This window comes from Erinaceus europaeus, chromosome 11, assembly GCF_950295315.1.
Source record: "Erinaceus europaeus chromosome 11, mEriEur2.1, whole genome shotgun sequence".
NCBI classification, from domain to species: domain Eukaryota; kingdom Metazoa; phylum Chordata; class Mammalia; order Eulipotyphla; family Erinaceidae; genus Erinaceus; species Erinaceus europaeus.
The window spans coordinates 42,980,266-43,004,125 of NC_080172.1; the positions used below are offsets into that span (position 1 = coordinate 42,980,266).

At 45.0% G+C, this 23,860-nt stretch overlaps 1 protein-coding gene across 16 annotated transcripts in view; it reads left to right on the forward strand.

Annotated features, from left to right (window-relative positions):
• The window catches only part of CAMTA1 (calmodulin binding transcription activator 1), a 1,087,698-nt gene that overhangs the window by 774,028 nt on the left and 289,810 nt on the right, over positions 1–23,860 (forward strand). For 12 of the 16 annotated variants that reach the window (XM_060201382.1, XM_060201376.1, XM_060201377.1 and 9 more), the window contains one exon: positions 22,262–22,333. The exons of the other annotated variants lie outside the window; for them this stretch is intronic. In XM_060201382.1, coding sequence (XP_060057365.1) covers positions 22,262–22,333 — 72 coding nt within the window. The remainder of the gene's footprint in view (positions 1–22,261; positions 22,334–23,860) is intronic. 16 annotated transcript variants of the gene reach the window in all.

Genomic DNA, 23,860 nt, shown 5'->3' on the forward strand with positions numbered 1-23,860 from the left:
GTGGGGTGGCAGCAGGAGATGCTGGTTCACACATTTCCAAGGAAAACAGTAAAAAGGCTTATGGGGTATATATCCTCTGGACAAGTCAAGGGGATGGTAGAATGTTGGGGTGCAGGAGTGAACCCCTCACCAGCATGGGGTTTCAAGTCTACATGTAAGTCTATGTACATAAGGCCCTGGCATTTCTCTGAAACAAGATTGAAAGCCCATCAGAAAGAAAATAGCACAGGACCATCCAGTAGGAACAGCTTCTAAAAGAGGCTAGTCAGATGGTTGCCAGGTCCCTGTGGCTGCCACCTAGCCCTGTGACTCTGACTTTGTCCCTCCATTTCAAAGGGCCCCAGTTCCTTCCCCTAGAAGACAGTCCTAAGTAAACAATGGATCCTCTCCGCAAAGTAGTTCCTGGAAGGGAAGCTCTTTGTCACCATGCTTACCAAGGGGATAAAAGCACTTTGAGGATTAGATGGAGCAGTAAGTCTGGGTTCAAATTTTGACCCTATAAACACATTACTGGGAGCCAAGCAGTGGTGCACTAGGTTAAGTGCACATAGTACAAAGCACAAGGAACCGCACCAGGATCCTGGTTAGAGTCTCTGGCTTCCCACCTGCAGGGGGATCATTTCACAAGCAGTGAAGCAGGTCTTCAGGTATCTTTCTTTCCCCCTCTCTATCTTCCCCCACCCTCTCAATTTCTCTCTGTCCTATCCATAAAAAAAAAAAAAGGAAAAAGTGGCCTCCAGGAGCAATGGAGGCACCAAGCCCCAGTGATAACTGGAGGAAAAAATATAAATAGCTAGATAAATACATACATACATACATACATACATACATACATACATACATACATATTACCCTTAAGGCCCTGCTTGGGAAATAGATCAAGATAGGGCCCAATTGTCCAGCCCAGTAGGGGGCCATGATCACTAGCTCACCCTCTGATGAGCCCCAGGGCAGGATTTCCATTGAGTGGGAACAGGTTCTGGGTCTTTCTCAGGCTTGAGACTGTCCTCTTCTATGATCCTTCTTGAAGGGCAATTGAGGACAGCAAGAGAGGACTGTGTCAAGAGGGAAGCCAGTGGGCAACCAGCATAGGCCAGAGAAACAAGCCAAGAGAGAGGCCGAGTGGTGGCACACCTGGTTGAGTGCACATGTTATAGTGTGCAAGGACCCAGGTTCAAGCCCCTGGTCACCACCTGCAAGGGGAAGCTTTGCGAATGGTGAAGCAGTATTGCAAGTGTCTCTCTACCACCTCTCTACTACCCCCTTTCGTCTCGATTTCTGGCTGTCTCTATCCAATAAATCAATAAAGACAATAATATAAATTAAATTAAATTTAAAAAGATATAGCAAAGGAGATGACTTTGTCATAAAAAAAAAAGAAGCCCAGGAGATGCCCTAGGTAACTGAGTGACTCAGAACATGTGGTGTCATGTGAAAAATTCTTACACCAGTAGCAGCAAGGGGGAAGCAGATTCTCTCTCTCTCTCTGTGTGTGTGTGTGTGTGTGTGTGTGTGTATGTGTGTGTGTGTTTGTCTGAGTAAGTGTTTTTGCAGGAATCAGGCAGAAAGGGAGGGACTTCTACAGCTCACTGGCCTTGTCAGCAGCATAGGTGCAGACCTTGGACAGGTGGGATTGAATTAGCCACAGGTGTGCAGGGCTGCAAGCCTCCCCACCTCACCCCTCTCTGCCTGTGAGATTCAATACTGCCCTGTGCAGGTTAGAGCATATTGGATTACGAGTCATATTTTAACACTGCTGGATAGTTGCAGGCGACAGAAAACCTGTTTCTTTCCCATTTTCTACATCCAGGAAATTTGTACCATATGCAGCCTGCATGTCATTACATTCTTAAAAATATTGCACACTCTCTCTTGCAGAGCCTGCAGACCCATCAAAAGGGAGAGAAATCATAGGATGGGGGCAATAGCCCTGCAGAGAGGTTCCCAGAGAGGACAGCTGAATTTGGGTGCCTGCCTCTCAGCATCAAGAATGGAGCCACTGCACCCCCACCCCCTCAAGTCCCCCAGGCTCATCTCTGAGCGGTTATTTCCCTGGGGAGGCTGGCAAAGGTTCTTGCTTGGAGAAGCAGGTATAATTATAGAGGTCCAGGCCAGGCAGTGTTTTAATGGATGGAGGAGCTGCCTTTAGACTTAAGTACACATGCAAACCCTGAGGACCAAACCCAGACTCACTGTGTTTTTGCTCTTGGTGCAGGGACACCAGCCCTCCCATCTGGCTGGCTAGGCCTACTGTCCTAACCTGTCTTAATTCCAACTGTGACTCTTTTGGTTTCCGTGTTTGTGTGCACACTATACCTCTCAGAACCACATGGATAGACTTTGGAAAGCAGATTTTCAGCACTCCATATGGGTAACAAAGGATCTCAAAACCTGGGCTTCATGCCCAAGGAGACCACCTTCCCTGGGACACCAGCTAGCCACCCTGCTACTGCCTAAAGAGGTCTGTCTGGACTCTGCCCTGAGGTTACTGAAACAGTAAGCCCTCTCTGCTGAAAGATCAGACTCTGTCTCTCTGGAAAGCTGTCTTTTCTTCCTTCTTTCTGGTCTAGTCAGTTCTTCCAGACTATTCAGTGCCAAGACTAGGAATCTGGAGAGAAACATGAACACAAAACTCCATGAGAAAATTTCTCTCTCTCTCTCTCTCTCTCTCTCTCTCTCTCTCTCTCTCCTCTCCTCTCCTCTCCTCTCCTCTCCTCTCCTCTCCTCTCCTTTTTACAATTTTTTTCCACCAGAGTATTTTCTGGGGCTCAATGCCTGCACTGTTCTACATCTCCTAGTAGTCATTTTTTAAAGTCTCTTTTCATTTTGTTTTGATAGAGACTTAGAGAGGGGGGGGAGAGGGAGAGGGAGGGAGAGAGAGAGAGAGAGAGAGAGAGAAACACAGAGAAGAGAAACCTGTAGCACTGCTCCACAAATTAGGAAGATGGGGACCGCTGTATGGGTCAACCATACTTGTTTATCTGTGGGTCCTTGGTGTCTATATGTGTGTCCATCTTTGGTGAAGAGTTATACCATGAACATGAATGTAAGTGTATATGTTGAGTTCCTGTTTTTAATTCTTTGCACCTAACAACAGAGCTGCTAGAATGTGTTATAATTCTATGTTGAAATTTGCAAGGGATGGACCACAATTTCTTTGTGAAGTTGAAAAGAGAATTTGGGGGGAGGTGCTGGGCAGTGATGCACTCAGCTGTGTGTACCCATCATGATGTACAAGGACCTATGTTCCACCCCCCACTCTCCACCTGCAGTGGGGGAAACTTTATGAGTGGTGAAGCAAATCTGCAAGTGTCTATCTTATTTTTTTCTTTCTCTCTCTCTCTCTTTCTCTCTCTCTCCTCTCAACTTCTCTCTGTCCTATAAAATAAAAAGGAAAAAAATGGCCACATAAAGCAGTAGATTTGTAGTGCTGGCACTGAGCCCTAGTAATAATCCTGGTGGCAGTAAAAAAAAAAAGTTAATTAAAAATTGAAAGAGAGAGAGGGATATTTTTTGAATGGCCTTCTTATTGGCCATCCTTGACAGGCTTTCAAGAAGCACCCCCTGAGGGACAGAGTAGGTAGGGGCACATTGTCAGTAAACAAAGAAAGAAAAGGAGGGAGAATGCACTTCCAATGGGGCCTGGGGAATGAAGGCCAATGGTGGTGTTGAGGGTAGAGAGAGGGCATATCATGTTTTTGCCTTTAGAGTAGCATCCTTGCTGTGAAGGAAAAAAGGAGGAGCCAGTGGGTACTGACTAGGCTGCTCTAATGAAGGGACTTGTGGGGGGAGCTTGTAGGCTCAGGGGGTGGGGGAGTGTGGGAGGAAGTTTTGAGGGAGGAAGCCATGTGTATTATATGCCATGTCTTTCTCAGCATTCCTGGCATGGAACAGGGTCCACTGTGGTCCTAGACATCTGACAGTGATCAAACTGGCAGATATGTCCCATCGAACTGCCCTCTTCCCTCCAGCATAGAAGATGGAAATAATCTCCTTGCAAGTGACTATGGCCTATGGAGGATCATCTGAGACAGGGAAGGAGCTGCTGTGGGTCCCAGCTCCCACACACCTCAATTGCCTGGCCTACGCAGCAGCCCAACCACTGCAGCCTCTAGGTAGGGTCAGAAAAGGTATCCCTTGTGATCAGCGAGGAGGAACTTATTAAGTAGTAGATAATATGGTTGGGCAAAGATGAGCCCCTTGGGGGACCTTGAAAAGCATTCAGGAAGATCTGTTATTTTTCACCCCCAAAGGAGAGAGAATTTCAGAATTTTCCATCACCAAAAGCCTTCTGATTCTACCTCCTCTTCCATTTGCATTTAATAAGGTTCTCTGGTCTCCTGCAGCTTCTGCTAGTTTTAAACAACCCTGCCTCTTTGGAGGAAACCCAGAGGAAAGGCAAGACAGTGGCCACCACCTTAACACAAACAGCCCAAGTGCAGGGCCTTAGTCATGCCCATCCTGACATGTGCTGGAGCTGTGGAGGTGCAGCTAAGGGCTCTCAGTGGGAGGAGGCATGGCCCTGTGGAACACTATCTTCAAATTCCAGCCAGAAGATGTGTCTAGGTAGACTGAGGATTGTATCAAAGACATCCTATGTGCCAGCTATTGAAAGCATGTTGCCACTAATTCCAACAAGGCTCCAGGATTAGAGTCACTATTCACTCCCCCACTTCTACTAACAAGAGTATTTGATTCAAAGAGACCAAGTTATCTACCATCATTGTTATTACTACTAAGATGTGCAGGCTAGTTTTAAACAAAAGTCTGGTACTAATGCCTTCTCCAATCCCTCACGTCCCTATCCAAGATGGATTAGGGTCAAGATTAGGAAGTGAAAGTGATGCCCCAGTCCCCCACACTGGTCTGACTAAACTCTCCCACCCCACTCCAGAGACATTCTGGCCTAGATAGCAGCACTGAATGAAGGCTTTGCCAGGTTGGGTCTAATGGATGTTCTGTCTCTCTCCCCTACTTTCTTTTTTTTTTTTTTTTTTTTTTTAATGTTTTATTTAAGAAAGGATTAATGAACAAAAACATAAGGTAGGAGGGGTACAACTCCACACAATTCCCACCACCCAATCCCCATAACCCACCCCCTCCCATGATAGCTTTCCCATTCTCTAGCCCTCTGGGAGCATGGACCCAGGGTCGTTGAAGGTTGCAGAAAGTAGAAGGTCTGGCTTCTGTAATTGTTTCCCCGCTGAACATAGGCGTTGACTGGTCAGTCCATACTCCCAGTCTGCCTCTCTCTTTCTCTAGTAGGGTGTGTCTCTGGGAAGCTGAGCTCCAGGACACATTGGTGGGGTCTTCAATCCAGGGAAGCCTGGCCAGCATCCTGGTGGCATCTGGAACCTGGTGATTGAAAAGAGAGTTAACATACGAAGCCAATTTGTTGAGCAATCATGGATCCCAAGCTTGGAATAGTGGAGAGGAAGTGTTAGGGAGGTACTCACTGCAAACTCTAGTGTACTTCTGCTTTCAGGTATATATTTTGCAGTAGTTTATGGATATGTGTGCACATAAGCTCTCTCTCACAGAAACTGGTATATATCTAGGTTATGGGACTTTGTTAGTGAACCACCTGAGATGAAATTAGAGTGTACTATAAAAGGAAAGGTCTCACCCGAGTAATGAAGCTGAAGGGTTGTCATTTCACACGTGAAGTCTCTGGACACAGTCTGAGGTGACGCATGTTGAGGTGGCAATCGTTGCATTGGTTAGGTTGTGATCGGCGGATGCAATATTATTTGGTTTGGATTGGAAGATGCATACGGGAAAGTGGGCCCTATCCAAGGGTTCCAGGACTGGGGAAAGTAGGGGCTCTATAGTGGAGATGTGAGGTTCCTGCTGTATTAGGGTTCAAAAAGACAATCGATAGTTAATGTTATCATTACATTATTTGTTAATTGGGTTAACTTTGAAAAATCCTTTTGTTATGGTTTGCTGTACAGTATCCAGTATCTTGTATATAGCTGTGCTATTGGATGCTTCTAATCTACTTGGTCTAGGCTTTTGAGAGAGTCCACATATCAAATACACAGCCTATATATTAAAAGGATTCAGTTTGTGTTTTGAGAAACTTTGAGACATACAATTGATTTTCCCCCTCTCATATTAATTAACTACTGATTTATATGTCTACATTTTGCTAGGAGTGTACATAAACACCATTCCCACCACCAAAGGACTGTGACCCATCCCTCCCGCCCACTCCCACCCCCCACTGGCCCAGGAAGCTGCATGTCTACCCCTCACCACTGGGTTTTTACTTTGGTGCCCTACTTACAATTTTATCAGGTCCTGCTTTTAGTTTCCCTTTCAGATCTTCTTAATAAACTTCTGTTGATGAGTGGGATCATCCCATACTCATCTTTATCTTTCTGACTCAGTTCACTTAACATAATTCCTTCTAGCTCTGTCCAAGATGGGTCAGAGAAGGTGGGTTCATTGTTTTTGATAGCTGTGTAGTATTCCATTGTGTATATATACCACAGCTTTCTCAGCCACTCATCTGTTGTTGGGCACCTGGGTTGCTTCCAGGTTTTAGCTATTATGAATTGTGCTGCTATGAACATAGGAGTACACACCTCATTTTGGTTGGGTGTTATGGAGTCCTTGGGGTATAACCCCAGGAGAGGAATTACTGGATCATATGGAAGGTCCATGTCTAGCCTTGTGAGAGTTTTCCAGACTGCTCTCCACAGAGGCTGGACCAATTTACATTCCCACCAGCAATGTAAAAGGGTTCCTCTGTCCCCACAATCTCTCCAGCATTTGTTGCTGCTGTCCTTTTTGATGTATGCCATTCTTACAGGAGTGAGGTGGTATCTTAGTATTGTCTTAAGTTGCATTTCTCTGACAATCAGTGACCTAGAGCAGTTTTTCATATGTTTGTTAGCCTTTTGGATCTCCTCTGAGGTGAATGTTTTGTTCATATCCTCTGCCCATTTTTGAATGGGGTCATTTGCTTTTTTGGTGCTAAGTTTGCTGAGCTCTTAATATATTTTGGTGATTAGTTTCTTGTCTGATGTCTGGCATGTGAAGATCTCCCATTCTGTGAGGGGTCTCTCTGTTTGTTTAATAGTTTCCTTGGATGTGCAGAAGCTTTTCAATTTGATGTAGTTCCATTGGTTTGTTTCTGCTTTAGTCTTCCTTGCAATTGGGTTTGATTCATCAAAGATGTCCTTGAGGTGTAGGTGGGAAAGTGTTTTACCAATGTTTTCCTCTAAGTATTTGATTGTTTCTGGTCTGACATCTAGGTCTTTGATCCATTTGGAGTTGATTCTTGTTTCTGGTGAGATAAAGTGGTTCAGTTTCATTCTTCTGCATGTTTCAACCCAGTTTTCCCAGCACCATTTATTGAAGAGAGCCTTCTTTTTCCATTTAATCCTTTGGGCCCCCTTATCAAAGATTAGATGCCCATAGGTGTTGGGATTTACTTCTGGGCTTTCATTCTGTTCCACTGGTCTGTGTGCCTATTTTTGTTCCAGTACCATGCTGTTTTGATGATGATGGCTTTATAATATAGTTTAAGGTCTGGGAGTGTGATGCCTCCATTTCTGTTTCTTTTCCTTAAGATGGTTTTGGCAATTCTAGGTGTTTTCAGGTTCCAGATAAATGATTGTAGTGTTTGTTCTATTCTCTTAAAGAAGCTTGGTGGAACTTTTATGGGTATTGCATTAAATTTGTATATGGCTCTGGGGAGAATATTCATTTTGATGATACTTATTCTTCCAATCCATGAGCATGGGATATCTTTCCATTTCTTGGTATCAGTTTCTATTTCCTTGAGTAGCGACTCATAGTTTTCAGCATACAAGTCTTTCACTTCTTTGGTCAACTTTATTCCTAGGTATTTGATTGATTTTGCTGAAACAGTAAATGGGAGTGATTTCTGGATGTCTTCTTCTTCAGATTTAGTGTTTGCATAAAGAAATGCCACTGATTTTTGTACATTGATTTTTTAGCCTGATACCTTGCTATATTGCCTAATAACTTCCAGTAATTTTCTACTGGATTCTTTAGGTCTTTCTATGTATACTATCATATCATCTGCAAATAGTGCGAGCTTGACTTCTTCCCTTCCAATCTGTATTCCTTTGATTTCTTTCTCTTGCCTGATTGCTATGGCAAGAACTTCCAATACTATGTTGAAGAGTAACGGTGACAGTGGACAGCCCTGTCTAGTCCCCGATCTGAGGGGGAATGCTTTCAGCTTCTGTCCATTGAGTATGATGTTGGCTATAGGTTTGCTATATATAGACTCCACTATCTTGAGGAATTTCCCATCTATTCCCATTTTTTGTAGAGTTTTGAGCATGAATGGGTGTTGGATTTTGTCAAAGGCTTTCTCTGCATCTATTGAGATAATCATGTGGTTTTTGGCTTTGCTTTTATTGATGTGATGAATGACATTGATTGACTTACGGATGTTGAACCAGCCTTGCATTCCTGGGATGAATCCCACTTGGTCATGATGAACAATCTTTTTGATGTATTGCTGTGTCCGGTTGGCCAATATCTTGTTAAATATTTTGGCATCTATGTTCATCAGAGATATTGGTCTGTAGTTTTCCTTTTTTGTTCTGTCCCTATCAGCTTTTGGTATCAGGGTGATGTTGGCTTCATAAAAGGTGGAAGGGAGTATTCCTGTTTCTTCAATCTTATGGAATAGCTTAAGAAGTATGGGTATTAACTGTTTCCTGAAAGTTTTGTAGAATTCGTTTGTGAAGCCATCTGGTCCCGGACTTTTGTTGTTGGGGATCTCCCCTACTTTCTAAGAGGGCAGGCACCCCATATAGCCCTTTATTAAGCCAAGGGAGGCTTCTCATCCATAATAACACAGCCTCTTACTGCCAGTCCTTTTTTATGCTAAGTCACTGCCTCTTTGCATAGCAGGCTTTTTGTGTAACCATGCCATTATCATCTTTATTTCCATTCTGCAGATGAGAAAATCAAGGCTCAGGGAGCCACCAGAGATATAGAAGCATTGGGTGTGTTTTGTCACTGGAAGTCACCCCTGACTGGATAGGATATCACAGATGTTTCCAGTATCTATTAGTGGAAAGGGTGGTGCTGAGCAGTCCCTGCTCAGTGACCCCCAACATGAGTTTCCAAGCTTGATCTGCATGCCTGGGTTTCTGATTCCAACCGAGAGACAGACTTCCTGATGCTCTGGAGTCCCTATGCTCACTTTGCAGGAGATCTCTGTCCCCCCCCCCCCCCCCCCCGTCCTCTCTCTGTTATAGGAATGTTTTTGTGAATTTGAGAAAAAAAAATTGGGAAAGGCCAATTCCCCTTGTCCAGCCCATTAATTCTGCATGTTCAGGCCTGAATTAACCTTGGCAAGGCTTAGAGAGGAGAGAGTAATTCTAACCTTAAAAATCTGCTGATTAAAGCTGGTTTCAGGAATTCGATTCCACTTAATGCCTTGGCAGGGAGCCCAGCCTCACATTAACATAGCCATAGACTCAGACCCTGGCATTTCCCTTCACCTTCTTAATAAACTAAGCCTCATACCCTGTTTTTAAACAAGAATTCCTTTGCTGGATTCTCTTGTTGCATGAGGCTGAACATGTTGAAGAGCATACTGGTTCCAGAATGGTGTGACTAGCAAAGCAGGGGCAGTGTTGGGGGATGGCAGAAACAGTAACTACACCCTGAAGTTCTAGGAGTGCCAGCCTACTTGTGGAGAGCAGGGTGGGTATGAGAGAGCAGGCTGGTTCCTGGGCTGCCCTTTGCCCTCCATGCTGCCCAGAATAGCCTCTGGGAACTTTAGGGCTGGTTTCTTTCTTTTAATTTTTTAAATTATTTCTAAGTTGGATAGATTTATTTATTTATTTAAGTTGCGATTCATAGTGGTCTATGCAACTGTTAAGATTAGAGAGTATAGTTTCCACATTGTTCCCACCACCAAAGTTCTATGTCCTCACCTTCCCAACAATAACGACCATAGTTCTTGAAAAGTCTTAGCAATTGTTTGTGGATTTTTTTATTTGTTTTTTCTTTGGTGAGTTCTTATGTTTCAGTTCTCTAGATTCTAGATAGGAGTGAAATTATGGTAGTTGTCTTTGACCTCTTATTTCATTTACTATAATTTTTTAAACCATACCACAGCTCAGCTCTAGTTTATGGGTATGCTAGGGACTGAACCTGTGATCTTTGATACCTCAAGCAAGAAAAGCTTTTTTGTATAACCTTTATGCAATTTCCCCAGCCTGTTGCTTCTGGTTTCTTCACACCTTGGCCTCATGAGTGACCCACGTCCCACCTTTAGTCACCCCATTCAACTACATTTGAATTGCAATTCATATTGATTACAATGTGCCAACCTAAACAAGCCTTTTGGGACCAGACTAAGAGTCACTGTGGAAGCCATTTTCCTCATCAGTCTTCAGCACAGAGCTTCCCTGGGAAACAATGGGAGGGGGGGTTTGGGAGTGTCAGTAGAAGTAGGAAAGGGAAAGTGATGAAGAAGGGTAATGGAAAGGGAGGAAGGAAAGCTAGAGAGGAGCAATAAGGAGACCTTGGTCAATGTAAACCTCTTTCAAGATCAGTTTCAGCCAATTGGCAAGGCTCCAGGAAATAGATCTCAGCTATATGCTTTGATGAAAGAAAGGAAATTTCACTTTATATATTTATTACTTATACCCAGAACTTTCAGGAAATGTTTAAGATATGATTGTAAAACTCTATAGAAACCATTGACAAAAACTTGGGGGTGTGAAGACCTGTGAATCAGAATATAGACATTTTCAGTCCATGCAGAGCTACCCAGAACATCTAGCAGAGAGAGGGTAATGAGGACACCTTCCCAGGTCCATGGGGACCAAGCATGTGGGAGATTTCTGAAATGCAAAAAAGACCTGGGGGCCGCTGAGAGAGAGTTCACTTGGGAGGGTTCCTGCTTTGCAATGACTCAGGTTTGAGCCCTGTGCCCAAAGTCATCGGGGAAGTTTCTCAGTGCTGTTGTGTCTCTCCCTCTCTTCCTTTCTCTGTCTTTACTTTGCTCATTTGTAAAAGTTGTACAGCCCCAGCAGCAACAGAAAAAAAAAAAAAAGAAGAAAGGAATGAAAAAAGAGGGAAGGAAGGAAGGAAGGTAGGAAGGAAGAATGGAAGGAAGGAAAGAAGCTAGGACAGTATAATGGTTATACAAAATACTTTCATGCCTGAAGCTTTGAATTACCAGGTTCTATTCCCCAGCACCAACGTAAGTCAGAGCTGGGTGGTGCTCTGATAAAAAGAAAAAAGAGAAAGAAGGGGGGGTGGAGAGGAAGGATGAAGGAAAGAAGGGGAAATTACTTTGGAAGCCTTGTTCCCCAAAGTGGTTTTATGATGCTGGGGATGAGGGTGGGGGAAGAGACCCATGGAAGTTCTGACCAAAGGTCCCAAGAGGATGATCAGATACCTGGATGAACCCTGGCAGAGGACCTACCTGTTGGTCAGGGAGCCCAGATTGGAGCAAATAACAGCAGGGAGGAGAGCCACTGAGGGTGAGAATGCCAGCCCAGCCTTCACAGCCGGCTCCACACACATACCCTGCCTAGTCTATGGTTTGAAACTCATGATGTAAATTCACTCCCTCTCTAAATCTAAATTTACTCTATCAATTTTTAGTGATTATTCCATTTTATGCCCACTAATTTATTAATCCTGGAACCCCCCAAAAACAATAAAGCTGAAGCACCAGGGATTTTATTTATATCTTTAAACTTGATTTTATGCCCTTTTTATCTAAAAATTCATTTGATTTTTACTGTGCTCCTTACTCATGTCACAGTTAGGAGGAGCCAGCCTTCCTTAGAGGTGCTTCTGCCCATAATGCTCTTGTCCCCCCGCCCCTCAGGAATGAAGCCTGGAGGAGCTAGGTTGGCAGGGGCATAACAGGCAGGACACTGTTACATCCTGCTCCTGGGAAAGACTAGTGCCAGTAGGGATTCTCAGAGTTCAGAGTTCATACTGTCCCCATAACTCTGTTGCTACTCCATACTTACTACCTTTTATTCTACCGGACACAATGCCTGCATGAGTCCCCTAACCTCTTCCACCCTCACCATGGCCATTTTTTTAAAAAGGGTACAACACACACACACACACACACACACACACACACACACACACACACACACACACACACACACAAAGAGAGAGAGAGAGAGAGAGAGAGAGAGGCTGTTCCACTGCTCCACTGCTCCACTGCTCCATTGCTGTTGAAGCTTCCCCCCTACAGGAGGGCCTTGAACCCATGACCTTGTGTTTGGTAATTTGTGCACTCTACCCAGTAAGCCACTAGGCAGCACTACTCATCACCTTTCTAGTTCCCTTTCTAGAGATAGTCTTACTCTAGAGATGGTCTAGAATTTCCTTTGCGAGTTAGGAAGCTTCAAGTGTGAGAACTGAGAGTCTCTCTCTCCAAGATCCACCACACTGCATTCCTTAGACCCATGGACTTTTGGGGTCTCCTCCTTCCTCTCTGTGCAACCTGGAAGGGTTTTTTTATGCTTCCTTCTTATCCTATATGCTGCCCCATGCCCCTGGAGCCTTTTCCCGTGAGGACCTGACTAAACTTGTTTGGAGGCTATGTGCGGATGGGGAGCTGCTCTCCCATCTCCAGGGACTAAGGGCTCACAGGTACTTCTTACCAAGTGTAGAGTGGGTGGGAATAGTTGTGTGTTCCATGTCTGCCTCACACTGCCACCTCCTGGCTCTTTCCCTTGCCCACTGCCCATATAAGGAGATGCTGATCTCAAGAGTTTATTGTGCCACTCCCATCTCAATTTTATGTTTCAGTTTTTCTCAGTCTCTCTTTCCTCAAAATATGAGGACACCACCTGCATTTCTAGGGTGGCAGACCTGACCCCCATGCTTCCTAGATATCTGAGAAGTGTGCAGGAAGCCCTGAAGGCAGGCCTGTGGGGTCCACAAGTGAGGAACCCAGTTTAGATTCTAGCTCTAGAAGGTCTGTTATCTTGAGCAAGGGGTTGACATTTAAGCCCCATCTTTCTACATTTACAGAGAAGCATTCAGACTACCTCTCTTCAGAATGGTAGAGTAGCCTCTGCCCCAGTATTCCTGCTCCCCCTGCCACAGCACATTCATTAATTGCCTCCAAAGAAGGATTTAGTGCCATTGAAGAACATATTACCAGGATGTCCCACCAAGGTTCACCTAGTCCCTCAGAGAGGAGTTCTCTTCAGTCCTTGCAGAGTGAATCTTTGAAAGGAATCCTTGAGAAAGTACAATATCAAGGGGTGGAACTCTGAGCTGGACCAGAAATGTTACCTGCCTGCATGACTCCCAGGCAGCAAGTTGGAGGGCCCCAGTCAACCCTTTTGACATCTGCGCTCAGTGCTCTGCATGGCAGGCCCTGAATTCCCTGCATGGCAGATTCTCTGTTCCCTGACAAGTTCTGAACACCCCTGGGTGATGTACTACCTGCTGTCTCAGGAAGGAGGCTGGACTGGAGGCCAGTCCATGATGATCTAAGACTCCAGTTCTCTATTGTCACCTAGCCCTGGAGGCCAAATCAGTCTGCAGTCCATTTAACTCAAACTAATTTTAAAGCTATTCACTATTTAACAAGTTCTGAGGCCCAGTGCTTTTGTAGACAGCATGTGAATGGAATCATTTTCTCTAATCTTAGATTAATGTGAAGCAAATCCTTTGGTGAGGACAGTGCTGGCAGCACTGGGACCTCATCCCTTTGTTTCTGACCAGATAGACCTTTCAGACAGTGGTAGATGCCTGAATGACAGTGCCAGGGATCACCTGCTGGGAGGAAGGAACCAGACTTTGAGGTCAGACAAGGATTGCCCCAGTCCTCCCCGCTTGCTGTGTGACCTTGGACAGTCTTTGTTCCCATTTTCTGGTGTCTGGGAAGTCACAGTACTGCTTAGATCTACTACTATGCTTTGCATCAGTGGTTTGGGGAGATCTGGAGAATAACAGGCTTTTCACTTCCACCCAACTCTTTGAAGAACTCCTGTATCTCCCAGGAAGATAACATGTGTGTGTGTGTGTGTGTGTGTGTGTGTGTGTGTGTGTGTGTGGAGAGAGAGAGAGAGAGAGAGAGAGAGAGAGAGAAACAAAAGAACTGCATTTTACCCCATTTTATAAACCATGCCACTGAAGAAACTTCCTGCCCCACTAGCATCCAGGATGGGCCCACAGCCCAGGGAGGCAAGGGTGTGCTAGTGTTATCATCCCAAATCTGGATGCAAGGAAACTTTCTTGCCTCTCTGGTCACAGTTGGAACGATGGGGTCTGGCTTCCTGCACACCAAAGTCTAAGATCCATGAGAGAAGCAAGCATAGGTTAGATAGACTAAAAAAATAGATGAAACAGAGGGAAAGGAAGAGAAGAGAGCTGGTCAGGTTAAATACCCAGGTATAATCCTGAGTTCCTTGGGTTCTTGAACTTCCCCTCAGTGCTTGAAGGAAGTCTGCTTCAATGCAAGGTCCAGACCAGCACGGAAGGGCAGAGCAGGAACAGTCGCATGACCTGTATTAAAACAGGTCATCTTCCAGCTGCTCATCATGAGTCCTTGTGAATAGGAAGGGGGTCAATCTGTGAATTCATGGACCCTCCCACCCACCATTGTCCCCATGGAAGATGTATTTGGGAAGCTGGGATGGGGTGATAACTCTGCCCAAGTGACCTAGTAAACATGGAAATCCCTGCTCACCCCTTCAGATGCATCAGAAATGTTGTTTCCTCTCCAGTGACTCTGCTGACCTTCAACATGAAAGCAGGGGCTTTGGGGCTGGGAGATGGCTCATCCCAGTAGAACTCACACTTTACCATGCATGAGGACCCAGGCTCAAACCCCCAGTCACCACATGGGCACACCATGTAAAAGGGGAAGCTTCAGGGGTAGTGCTGTGATGTTTCTCATCTTTTTTGTCTTTTCACCCTGAAAAATGAAAAGGGTTTACCAGGAATGGTTGAATAATTCAGGTGCGAAAACCTTGGTGAAAGAAGGGAAGAAAGAAAGAAAGAAAGAAAAGAAAAGAAAAGAAAAGAAAAGAAAAAAAAATAAATAAAGAAAGAAAGAAAGAAAGAAAGGAGGAAGGAAGGAAGGAAAGAAGGAAAGAAGGTGGGAGAGAGATATGAAAGAAGTGAAGAAGAAAAGCAGGGTGGAAGGAAGGAAGGAAGGAAGGAAGGAAGGAAGGAAGGAAGGAAAAATGACCATGGGTTCCATGAACCTGTCCTAGGACATTGTGCATTTTGAGGCAAATCTATTTGGACTGTTTTCTTGGCTTCCTGAATTCTCTTTGTTCCATAAACTTGTGAATGGTTGATGAGGCTCAGGAGGCGCACAGAACAGATTATAGTCAAATCTTGCTTACAGAAAATTCTAGTTCAATGTCTTTCTCTTAGATCTGAAGTAAGGCCCCCACCTTCTTCATATACCCTTGCCCCTCTTTTTATAAGGGGGCGGGCAGAGAGAGGACACAGTCATCACTCCATCTGACCCCACACAGCCTCTGACCTGCTCCTGCTCCTTCTTCACTTTGGAGCAGGATTAAGTCATCCTCTTCAGGGCAGATTTTCCTTTCTCTTCTATAGTCACTTTGTCTTTGTCACCTTGTATACCATGACACATTCTTAAAACTATTTATCTTAAGTCATGTGTGCATCAGACACAAGTGTGTGAGATATACCAGGCACCTAAAAAATCCATCTTCACTTTGATTATCTTTGTATGAGCAATCACCTCACCAGTGGAGAGGTAAGGCCAGTGAAGACCTAGCACCCAGGCTTCAGGAAGGGGCTTCTGGGGAGATAGCCTAACCTGCTTCTGCCTTCCCCTCTCCCTGGAAAAGTGATGCTGGGGTTGGTGCCAGAAGGTCACATAAGAACTCTCATAAAGTGGATTAAGGGTGGGTTTTCACTGTGACCAGTCTAGTCCAAGAATACAGTGGGCATTGCCTTTGCATTAGGGGAATTTTGAGTGGGAGAAAAGGGCAGCTGGGGTGGCAGCTTCTACATCATGCATGCAGAGGTACTAAGAGACCCACACCAACCGATTCATGTTAGCCTAGGAAGGTGACCGGTATCAAGCTTCAAACATTCCAACTTCCTAAAGTGCTACTACTTCCCAGAATCCTGATGTCTACCAACTGTTCCATCCCAAAACCATGATGTTCCCAGGTCTTGGTTCCTGGGGCCAAAAGTCCCAAGATTCTCTGCCAGACATCCTTGAACTGATCTCCACCCTCATTCTCTGGAGTTATAGCACCCAGTAGAACTTGGTGGTGGTGGACTGTCCCATACCACCCAGTACATTAAGCACCAGCTTCCCTTATCTGTTGAACACTTGGAATAAGGCTCAGGCTTCCTGTTGAGAACTGAAGTTCTCATTTGATTTCATTTTCTTTGACTTGAATTTGAATTTAACAGCCACATGTGGCTTGTGACCACCATGCACCTTTTCTCCTTGAATTCAACTTAGTTAATAAAGACATTTGACAGGTGGAGAAAACCTTGTTTGCACTGAGTAGCTTCTGTGTGCTGTGTCCTTAGGGGGTAGTTCCTTCCACACTGGTATCCACACTACCACGCTAAGGCTCAAGAAACAGACATCTATGGCAAAGTCTGCTTCAAAGATAGTTGAGTCCTCTGGAAGCTTCCACACATAGTGGTGGGGAAATGTGATAGGCCTGACACTCTTCTTTGTATTTGGTCAAAGTTTTATTCCCTTCCTGTGCACTGGGCCTTACTCCTTAGATAAAAGCAATATGTGTTAATCAAGAAATGTTCATCAAGCACCTGCTGCATGGAAATCACTATGGGGAAAGTTTACAAAATACTGCATTAACTTACATTCTACCCAAGATGATGGATCAGGATTCAGCATTCTGATTCAGGGGTCAGATCAAACCCACCACCTATTTTTTGTACGAGCCATGAACTAAGAGTAGGAATGGCTTTTAGGGACATTGAGATAGCTCATCTGAGTGTGAGCTTTGCCAGGCATGATTCAAGGAAAGCTTCTGTACTATTTCTCTCTCTCTCTCTCTCTCTCTCTCTCTCTCTTTCCCTCTTCTTCTCTTTCTCTCTCTCTCTCTTTCTCTCTTTCTCTTCCCTCTCCCTTCCTCTCTCTGAAAAAGTCTACCCAAAGCAATGAAGTCCTAGTGATGGCAATAATAACAAAAAGTGAATGACTTTCATATTTTTTTACTGGTTGGGGAAAAAGAAAAACATTCATGACACATGTAAGTTAAGCAAAATGTCAAGTATAATGTCCATAAAATAATGATAATAATAATAATAATACTCTTGTTTCTTCTCATCCCGTCATTATACCTTTACCATCCAGAGCTGATTTTGCCTTGCAAAGGCAAAGTTGAGCAGTCACAGCAAGTCATCTGATTCACAGGCCAAAAATACTTGCTTGCTCTATGACCCTTTACAGAAAATCAACCAATCCCTGTGCTAAGAGAGGTCAGACTTGCAAGGGTGTGAGAAGCTAATGACAGTTGTAGCACATGTAAACCAAGCAGAATCCACAGCCTCCTGCTGCCATGACCCTTGACCATTTTCAAGGCTCTTTCCATTGACCGGGTCAGGAGAGGCTTCCTGAAGATGAACATGGGGGGCTGGGTAGAGAGACAAGGATTGATTGTAAGCAGAAGGACAGTACAAATCAACCTGGAGATTATTTTTTGGAGTGGAACACTAGGAGTGAAAGGAGTAACAGAAGGATTGACCTTGTGCTTGAACCAGAGAGCTGATCAAAAGGTGGGGGAGAGGAGTGTTGGCCAGATGCCAATGTCTCAACCAATAAAGCTTTGTTCTCCATGGTTAGGTGTTTGCTTAGAGCCACCAAGGCCACTAGGTGTTGAGATCTGACACCCAATTTACTCCATAAGAGGTCCCTTACCTCTGTCTGGGAGAAACCCCTTTTAGGTTTGTTGCCAATGCTCCCTTTTAGTGTGGGAATTATTTATTTTGGAGTGAAGGGAGCTCTTGTTTGCTACTGGTTTCCCCTGTAATTTTATCTTTCCTTTTTATTTAAAAAGAAAAAAAAAAAACAGCCACACTGTCATAAAAGCAATTTTGAGAATTTAAAGGAAAAAATTCTTCCCTGCTCAACTGTCACATTAAAAGGAAGCTGTCTGGCTTTAATTTCGCAAATATAACTAATTTGGAAGCTGCTTTCATCTGAAGTGTGAGGTGCTCTTGATTTTTCTGTAAATAGTTGCTTTCCCTTTTTCTTCTCTTTATACACACTTAAACAGGGAATCCGGGCATGTTTTCCTCATTCTCTCTCTCTCTTTCTTTCTCTCTCTCTCTCTCAGTGGTAGCTATAAGCCTGCAAGCTCCAGGATGTGACTATTCCTTCAATCATATCATGGCCCCCAAATGAAAAGCTCTATCTGTAGACCCCCACACCTGATCAGAAAGCATAGAGTTTGTACACTGCAGGCAAACCTGATTGCTTTTCTGATTAGTGGGGGGGAAAGGAATGGGTTTGATATGCTGCCTCATGAAATTGTGTGCAATTAATCCCCAATTGGCATAATGACAGTGTCACACAGGCTGAAAATAGGTGGTAAGGCTGCAAAGTGACATCAATGGTTGCAAAGGGAACTAGGAAGAGAGCCCAGGATGAGAAGAGGACCAGGGTTCAAGGGAGTTGGTGTGGATGGAAGGGAAGAATGCAGGGGTCACATGGTAAGGCAGAGGGCTGATAGCTGTGGCCATGGGTGAGTTTACACAGACTTAACACTACATGGCAACAGCTAGCTGAGTGAGCACACCCACTCTGGGCCTCGGAGACTTCCAAGGTCATTCCCTTGGGGAGAACCCAGGCCACTTCTCTGGTCCAGGTCTTTCCTGCAGCCTGTGTCTCCAACTGAATGACTTGTGAGCCTTTACGGTTCACCAAAGAGAAATCTAAAATCAGCCCCCATCCCATCAGCCAGCTCCCTCAGGGGTCATTTTGTTCCTGTCCACCTGGACAGAAAGCTGGCATCATTCTTATACCTGACACCAACATGTCTATATTTTGGCATTCTCATTGCTGTTAGAGTTGTCTGAGATGCGGTCCACAGCCCCAGGGTGCAGCCAAGCCCCCTGCTGTGATCCCTAGGACCTGTGTGATCCAGCTCACTTGTCTGTCCCAGGTTGGTCCCCATGACACCCTGTTTTCTGTCTATTTTGTTTGACAGAGCAAGAAATTGAGGGGGAAGGGGAGATAGAGAGGGTGCAAGAAAGAGAGACTTCTGCAATCCTGCTTCACCACTTGTGAAGCACCCCCACTCCCTGCAGTGGGGAGCAGAGGCTCAAACTTGGTTCTTTGTGCATGGTAATGTGTGTGCTCAACCAGGTGTGTCACTGCCTGGTCCCTCCCTGCTGCCCCTACTGTAAAGCTTCACTCTTTAAGAATAAATAAAACCTCTTTTCAGTATGTTTGTTGTCTAGTACATGCTACCAAACTCTGCATCTTCAGTGCACCGTAACTGACTCCGTAACTGTCTCAGAACCTTTCCTTCATCTGTCTTTAGTGATTGATGTCCTGGAATCCTATGGTTAGAGGGCTGTTGGCTACTTTCATTCAAATGTATTTCATTTCTGAGGGTCCTGCTTCTAAGAGCTCCCAATTCAGGGTACCCAGTACATTAGGGATTCTGTGTGCTGAGCAAGGCAGCAGGGGTGGGGTCCAGTGTCCTCAGGCTTCTGGTGTCCTTGGGCATCTCTGGGGACTGTGTCCCTTCCTCCCTTGATGCCATTTGACATTACTTGTCTCTTTGAGTGTGTGTGGGGGGGACCTTCCCCTACCCCCCCTTATCTTCCTGTGATCCTGCTTTTCACCTGCTGAGTCCAGAGACATGGGGTCACCAGGATGGTTCGAGTAATATCTAAAAATAGAGTAACAAGGTTCTGAGTGAGGCCCCGTGGGTGTAGAAACAGTGATTTTTCTTTTTAACATCATTCTGCTTATGTGGATGTTTCTGGGAAGTTCCTAGTAAGTGTGATTGCCAGAGAGAAGTGTTGGGATGACTGCAGGGGGTGTGGGAGATGACTGTTCTTACTCCTTTAAAACTTGAACACAATGGATACATAATAGGGGGTTGGTGACTTAGTATATGGTTCAAGGATACTATAGCCTAATCTAGATGTATATAACAGGGTTTTTTTTTAATGGAGAAGAAATTGTGTTACAAAAAAAAACATGTTATTTTTAATTTCAAAAAAACACAGTGGCTAGAGAAAGGCAGGTAAAAAGAAGTCATTTTAGAATCTCAAGGGTAAATGAGTATGAGGAAGGAACAGATGTGAAATATTTTCTTTAAAAGGATGGAAGAGATTTCTCTCAACAGTTAGTGTCCCCTCTGGTTGACTCATAGCATGAGTAAAAGTAATGACACTGTGAAAACATGCAAATTCCCAAGGAAAAGAGATGATCAGAGTTGCAGGTGGATTGCTCATTCATTGCAACCAACCTTTTACAGAAAATGTCCATGCATATGTCTCCTTTGGTAGGAAGGAGTGAGTTATCAAAAATAAAAATAAACCACAGTGTATTCAAACTATAAAAGTCAGGAAAGAATATTGAAAAAGAATATTGCCTTCTTAATAATAAATACATTTTGTGGGCAAGAATTGCAAGGGAATCGTTTAAATTAATTTCCGCTTTGTTTGTTTGGTTTGTACAGGGCTAAAGTCCCAGCTGACAGCAATCTGTAAAAGTTCTAACATATTGGAAATCTGATTTTCTTGCAGCCAGAATCCCAGAGTCCAAAATGATTTCTCTTTCAACTCTGCTAATCAGACAGGCAGGACTCAAATGGACTCCTAGTCAAACTAAATTATAGAGGGTCTTTTTTTGAGGTGAGGGGATATAAACAGATGCTAAAAGCTATAATACAGAAGTGCTGGTCATAGGCCTGGTTGGTGGTGCACCTGGTTGAGTGCACGTATTACAATGCACAAGGACCTGGGTTCAAGCCTCCAGTCCCCACCTGCAGGGTGAAGGCTTTGCAAGTGGTGAAGTAGTGCTGCAGGTGTCTCTCTGTCTCTCTTCCTCTCTATCACCCCCTCCCTCTCAATTTCTGGCTCTCTCTAGCCAATAAATAAAGATCATTAAAAAATTTTAAAAATAGATTCAGAAGTGCTAGTCACTCCTCTTTGCAGAGCTGGTATTGGTGTTGGGGTGGGAAGTTAAGACAAGTGATGGAAGCCCACGTCCATCCCTGCCCTGCACATCTCCGCTGGTCCTGACTTTTCTTTCTGCCCTACCCCTTCAGAATATGTGCTTTGGATAAAAAGGGAAACTCCACAGGAGATCATTGTAATTGGAAATTGAAGGGGAACAGTGAAGAAGTCAACATCCCCTCACTCTCTGAGTTCAGTTTTGAGAAGGACCTGATCAATTATTCTTCTTAAGTCCCTTTCTCCACCTCTTCCAGTAAACCCACCCCCCACACAGTAGTTAGTGCCCCTGAAGCCAGCCTGCAGACCCAGGCTTATTCCATCCACCCATCAACTCCTCTCACCTAGGTCTCAAAAGCCCCTTCTCTCTGTCTACCTGATATGTCCTTCCTGAACTTGAATTCCCACTCCCCTTAGTCTCCAGCCTGGCTCAGGCAGCTTTCCAAACACTAAATCCATCTGCAAAAGAAGTTTTATATTTCAAACAAACACATGATGATGCTAACTTAAGAAACCAAGAGAAGGAGTGTGTACCAGGAGACTCTCAGGTCTTGGGGGTCAGCCCAAGGTAGTAATGTCCTCTCCCACCCTACCACATTTGTGTTCCCATCCACCAGGGCCACCTTCAATGTGTAATGGTGATGATAATGGTGCTTTGTGCAAGAAAAGTCTAGAGCTTGTGCTTGTCTGAATCAGTGCCATAACCTCGGTCCCTCCCCACACACTGAGAGTCCTTCCCCACACACTGGTACATAGGCTCTATAAATAGACATCAGGATAATCCCAATCCATAAAACTATAAGCAAAGTATATGCTGGAGTGCAGTCTCCTGGTCCATGGCTTTTCACATGTCCACTTGGTCCCCCAAAGGGTAAGCACCCCAGCTGCCCATCTTGTTTCACATGGCATTTCCAGTTGTGCTTCTTAGATACTACCCTAATGCTCAACCTGGGCCCTGGAGCCAGATAGAGGTGTCCTCAGGCTCCTGGGTCAGGGCTGTTCTTCAGCCCTCTCTTGCTCCTCTCTGTTGCGCCCTCTTCCTCGCTTCCTTCCCTCTTTCCAACTGAACTCTGAACTCTCGTTTTTCCTCTCTCCCTAGTGCTTGTACGGCTGCTATGTCCATTCCTCCATCATCCCCACCTTCCACCGGAGGTGCTACTGGCTCCTTCAGGTAGGTGGCTTGACTGGATTCTTCTTGCGTCTCTGGTACTGGGAAAGGGTCTGTGGAGGGTGTTGAGTGGGCATGGGGTTCCTGTGTGCAAGCGTGCAGTAATTCTGGGCTGAGGTGCTCAGTGAGCTTTCATAGACTGGTGTCATTGAAGACAGCTGTCATGCAGGTGCCAAGAAGGAAAGCCTGGTAAGGGGATAATCCTCAATTGTCCTGTGAGAATAAAACCCACCTGGTGCTTCCAGGGTGCCTTAGTTTTGTCTGATGAGGACAGAAAGAAGGTTGAGCAGTAGCTCATAGTCATTATTCTCTCATAGATTAGTCATGAGTACATGTGAATAATCTGCTTCTGGAGGGACCTGCTTCTGGAAGCACCAGGTACAGTGAGATTAATTGGCATGGTTGCTCGAGAAGAGGAGCCCTGGCTCAACAGGAAGGAGTTCTGTGATTGGTTCATGATGTCTGACTTGAGAGGGAAGGAGAAGGGGTGGAGGAAGTTCTTGAACTGCTGTCCACGGTGCTGACACACAGACTCTTGGGATCTGTGGGGTGGCTGCTGAGCTTGTCTTGTAGCAGGTGCTGCTCTGTGAGTAGGAAGATCAGAGTGATCCATCAGTCAGGCTGGATCTGGATCCCTGTCAGAGCTTGTCCTCTAAATTATAACTGTTCTCTATAGAACACTGAACTCAATGCCATCCTCAAATCTTCTCCATTTTTACCTAGGAATTGTCTCTTGCCTCTGCTGCTATGGGTCTTACTTTCTGCATCTATTGTTATTCAAATAACACTTGAGTCCCAGTGGCTAGACCTGGATCTGCTGTTTAAAGTCTGGCAGAAGGAAGAGCAATCCCCTCTCCCTCAATGCCATCTCACATGAAGAGGAGAGAGGGCCACAGATCCCATAAAATGAGGAGTCACTGCTCTCAGGAGAGCTGGCCTCGAAGGTGTCCAGGAGGCCCAGAGCCTCAGTGTGGAGGTCCAGTTTCTATCTAGACAGGGATTCAGCTCTGCCCAGTTCCCCACTGCCAAGTCCTTTTCCATTCTCCCTCAGTTCCCAGAAAGAATTCTCCATAGTTCAACAAGGTCATTAGAGGAAAATGTCTGAGACTGTCTGATGATGTGCTGATTTACAAGGACACTGCTTCCCCAGCCCTTGTCTTGTCAGTTTCCCTGTGTCTGTCTCCCTTGGAGGCCAGCATGGTAGCACCTGGCTTTCTGATTGCTAACTCCACGTCTTTGATAAAGGGACCTTCAGCACAGTCATGGCATACTTCTTCCCTTGTCTTTAAAATAAGAAGGGACCCGGGAGTCGGGCTGTAGCACAGTGGGTTAAGCGCACGTGGCGCAAAGCACAAGGACTGGCATAAGGATCCCGGTTCGAACCCCGGCTCCCCACCTGCAGGGGAGTCGCTTCACAGGCGGTGAAGCAGGTCTGCAGGTGTCTATCTTTCTCTCCTCCTCTCTGTCTTCCCCTCCTCTCTCCATTTCTCTCTGTCCTATCCAACAATGACAACAACAATAATAACTACA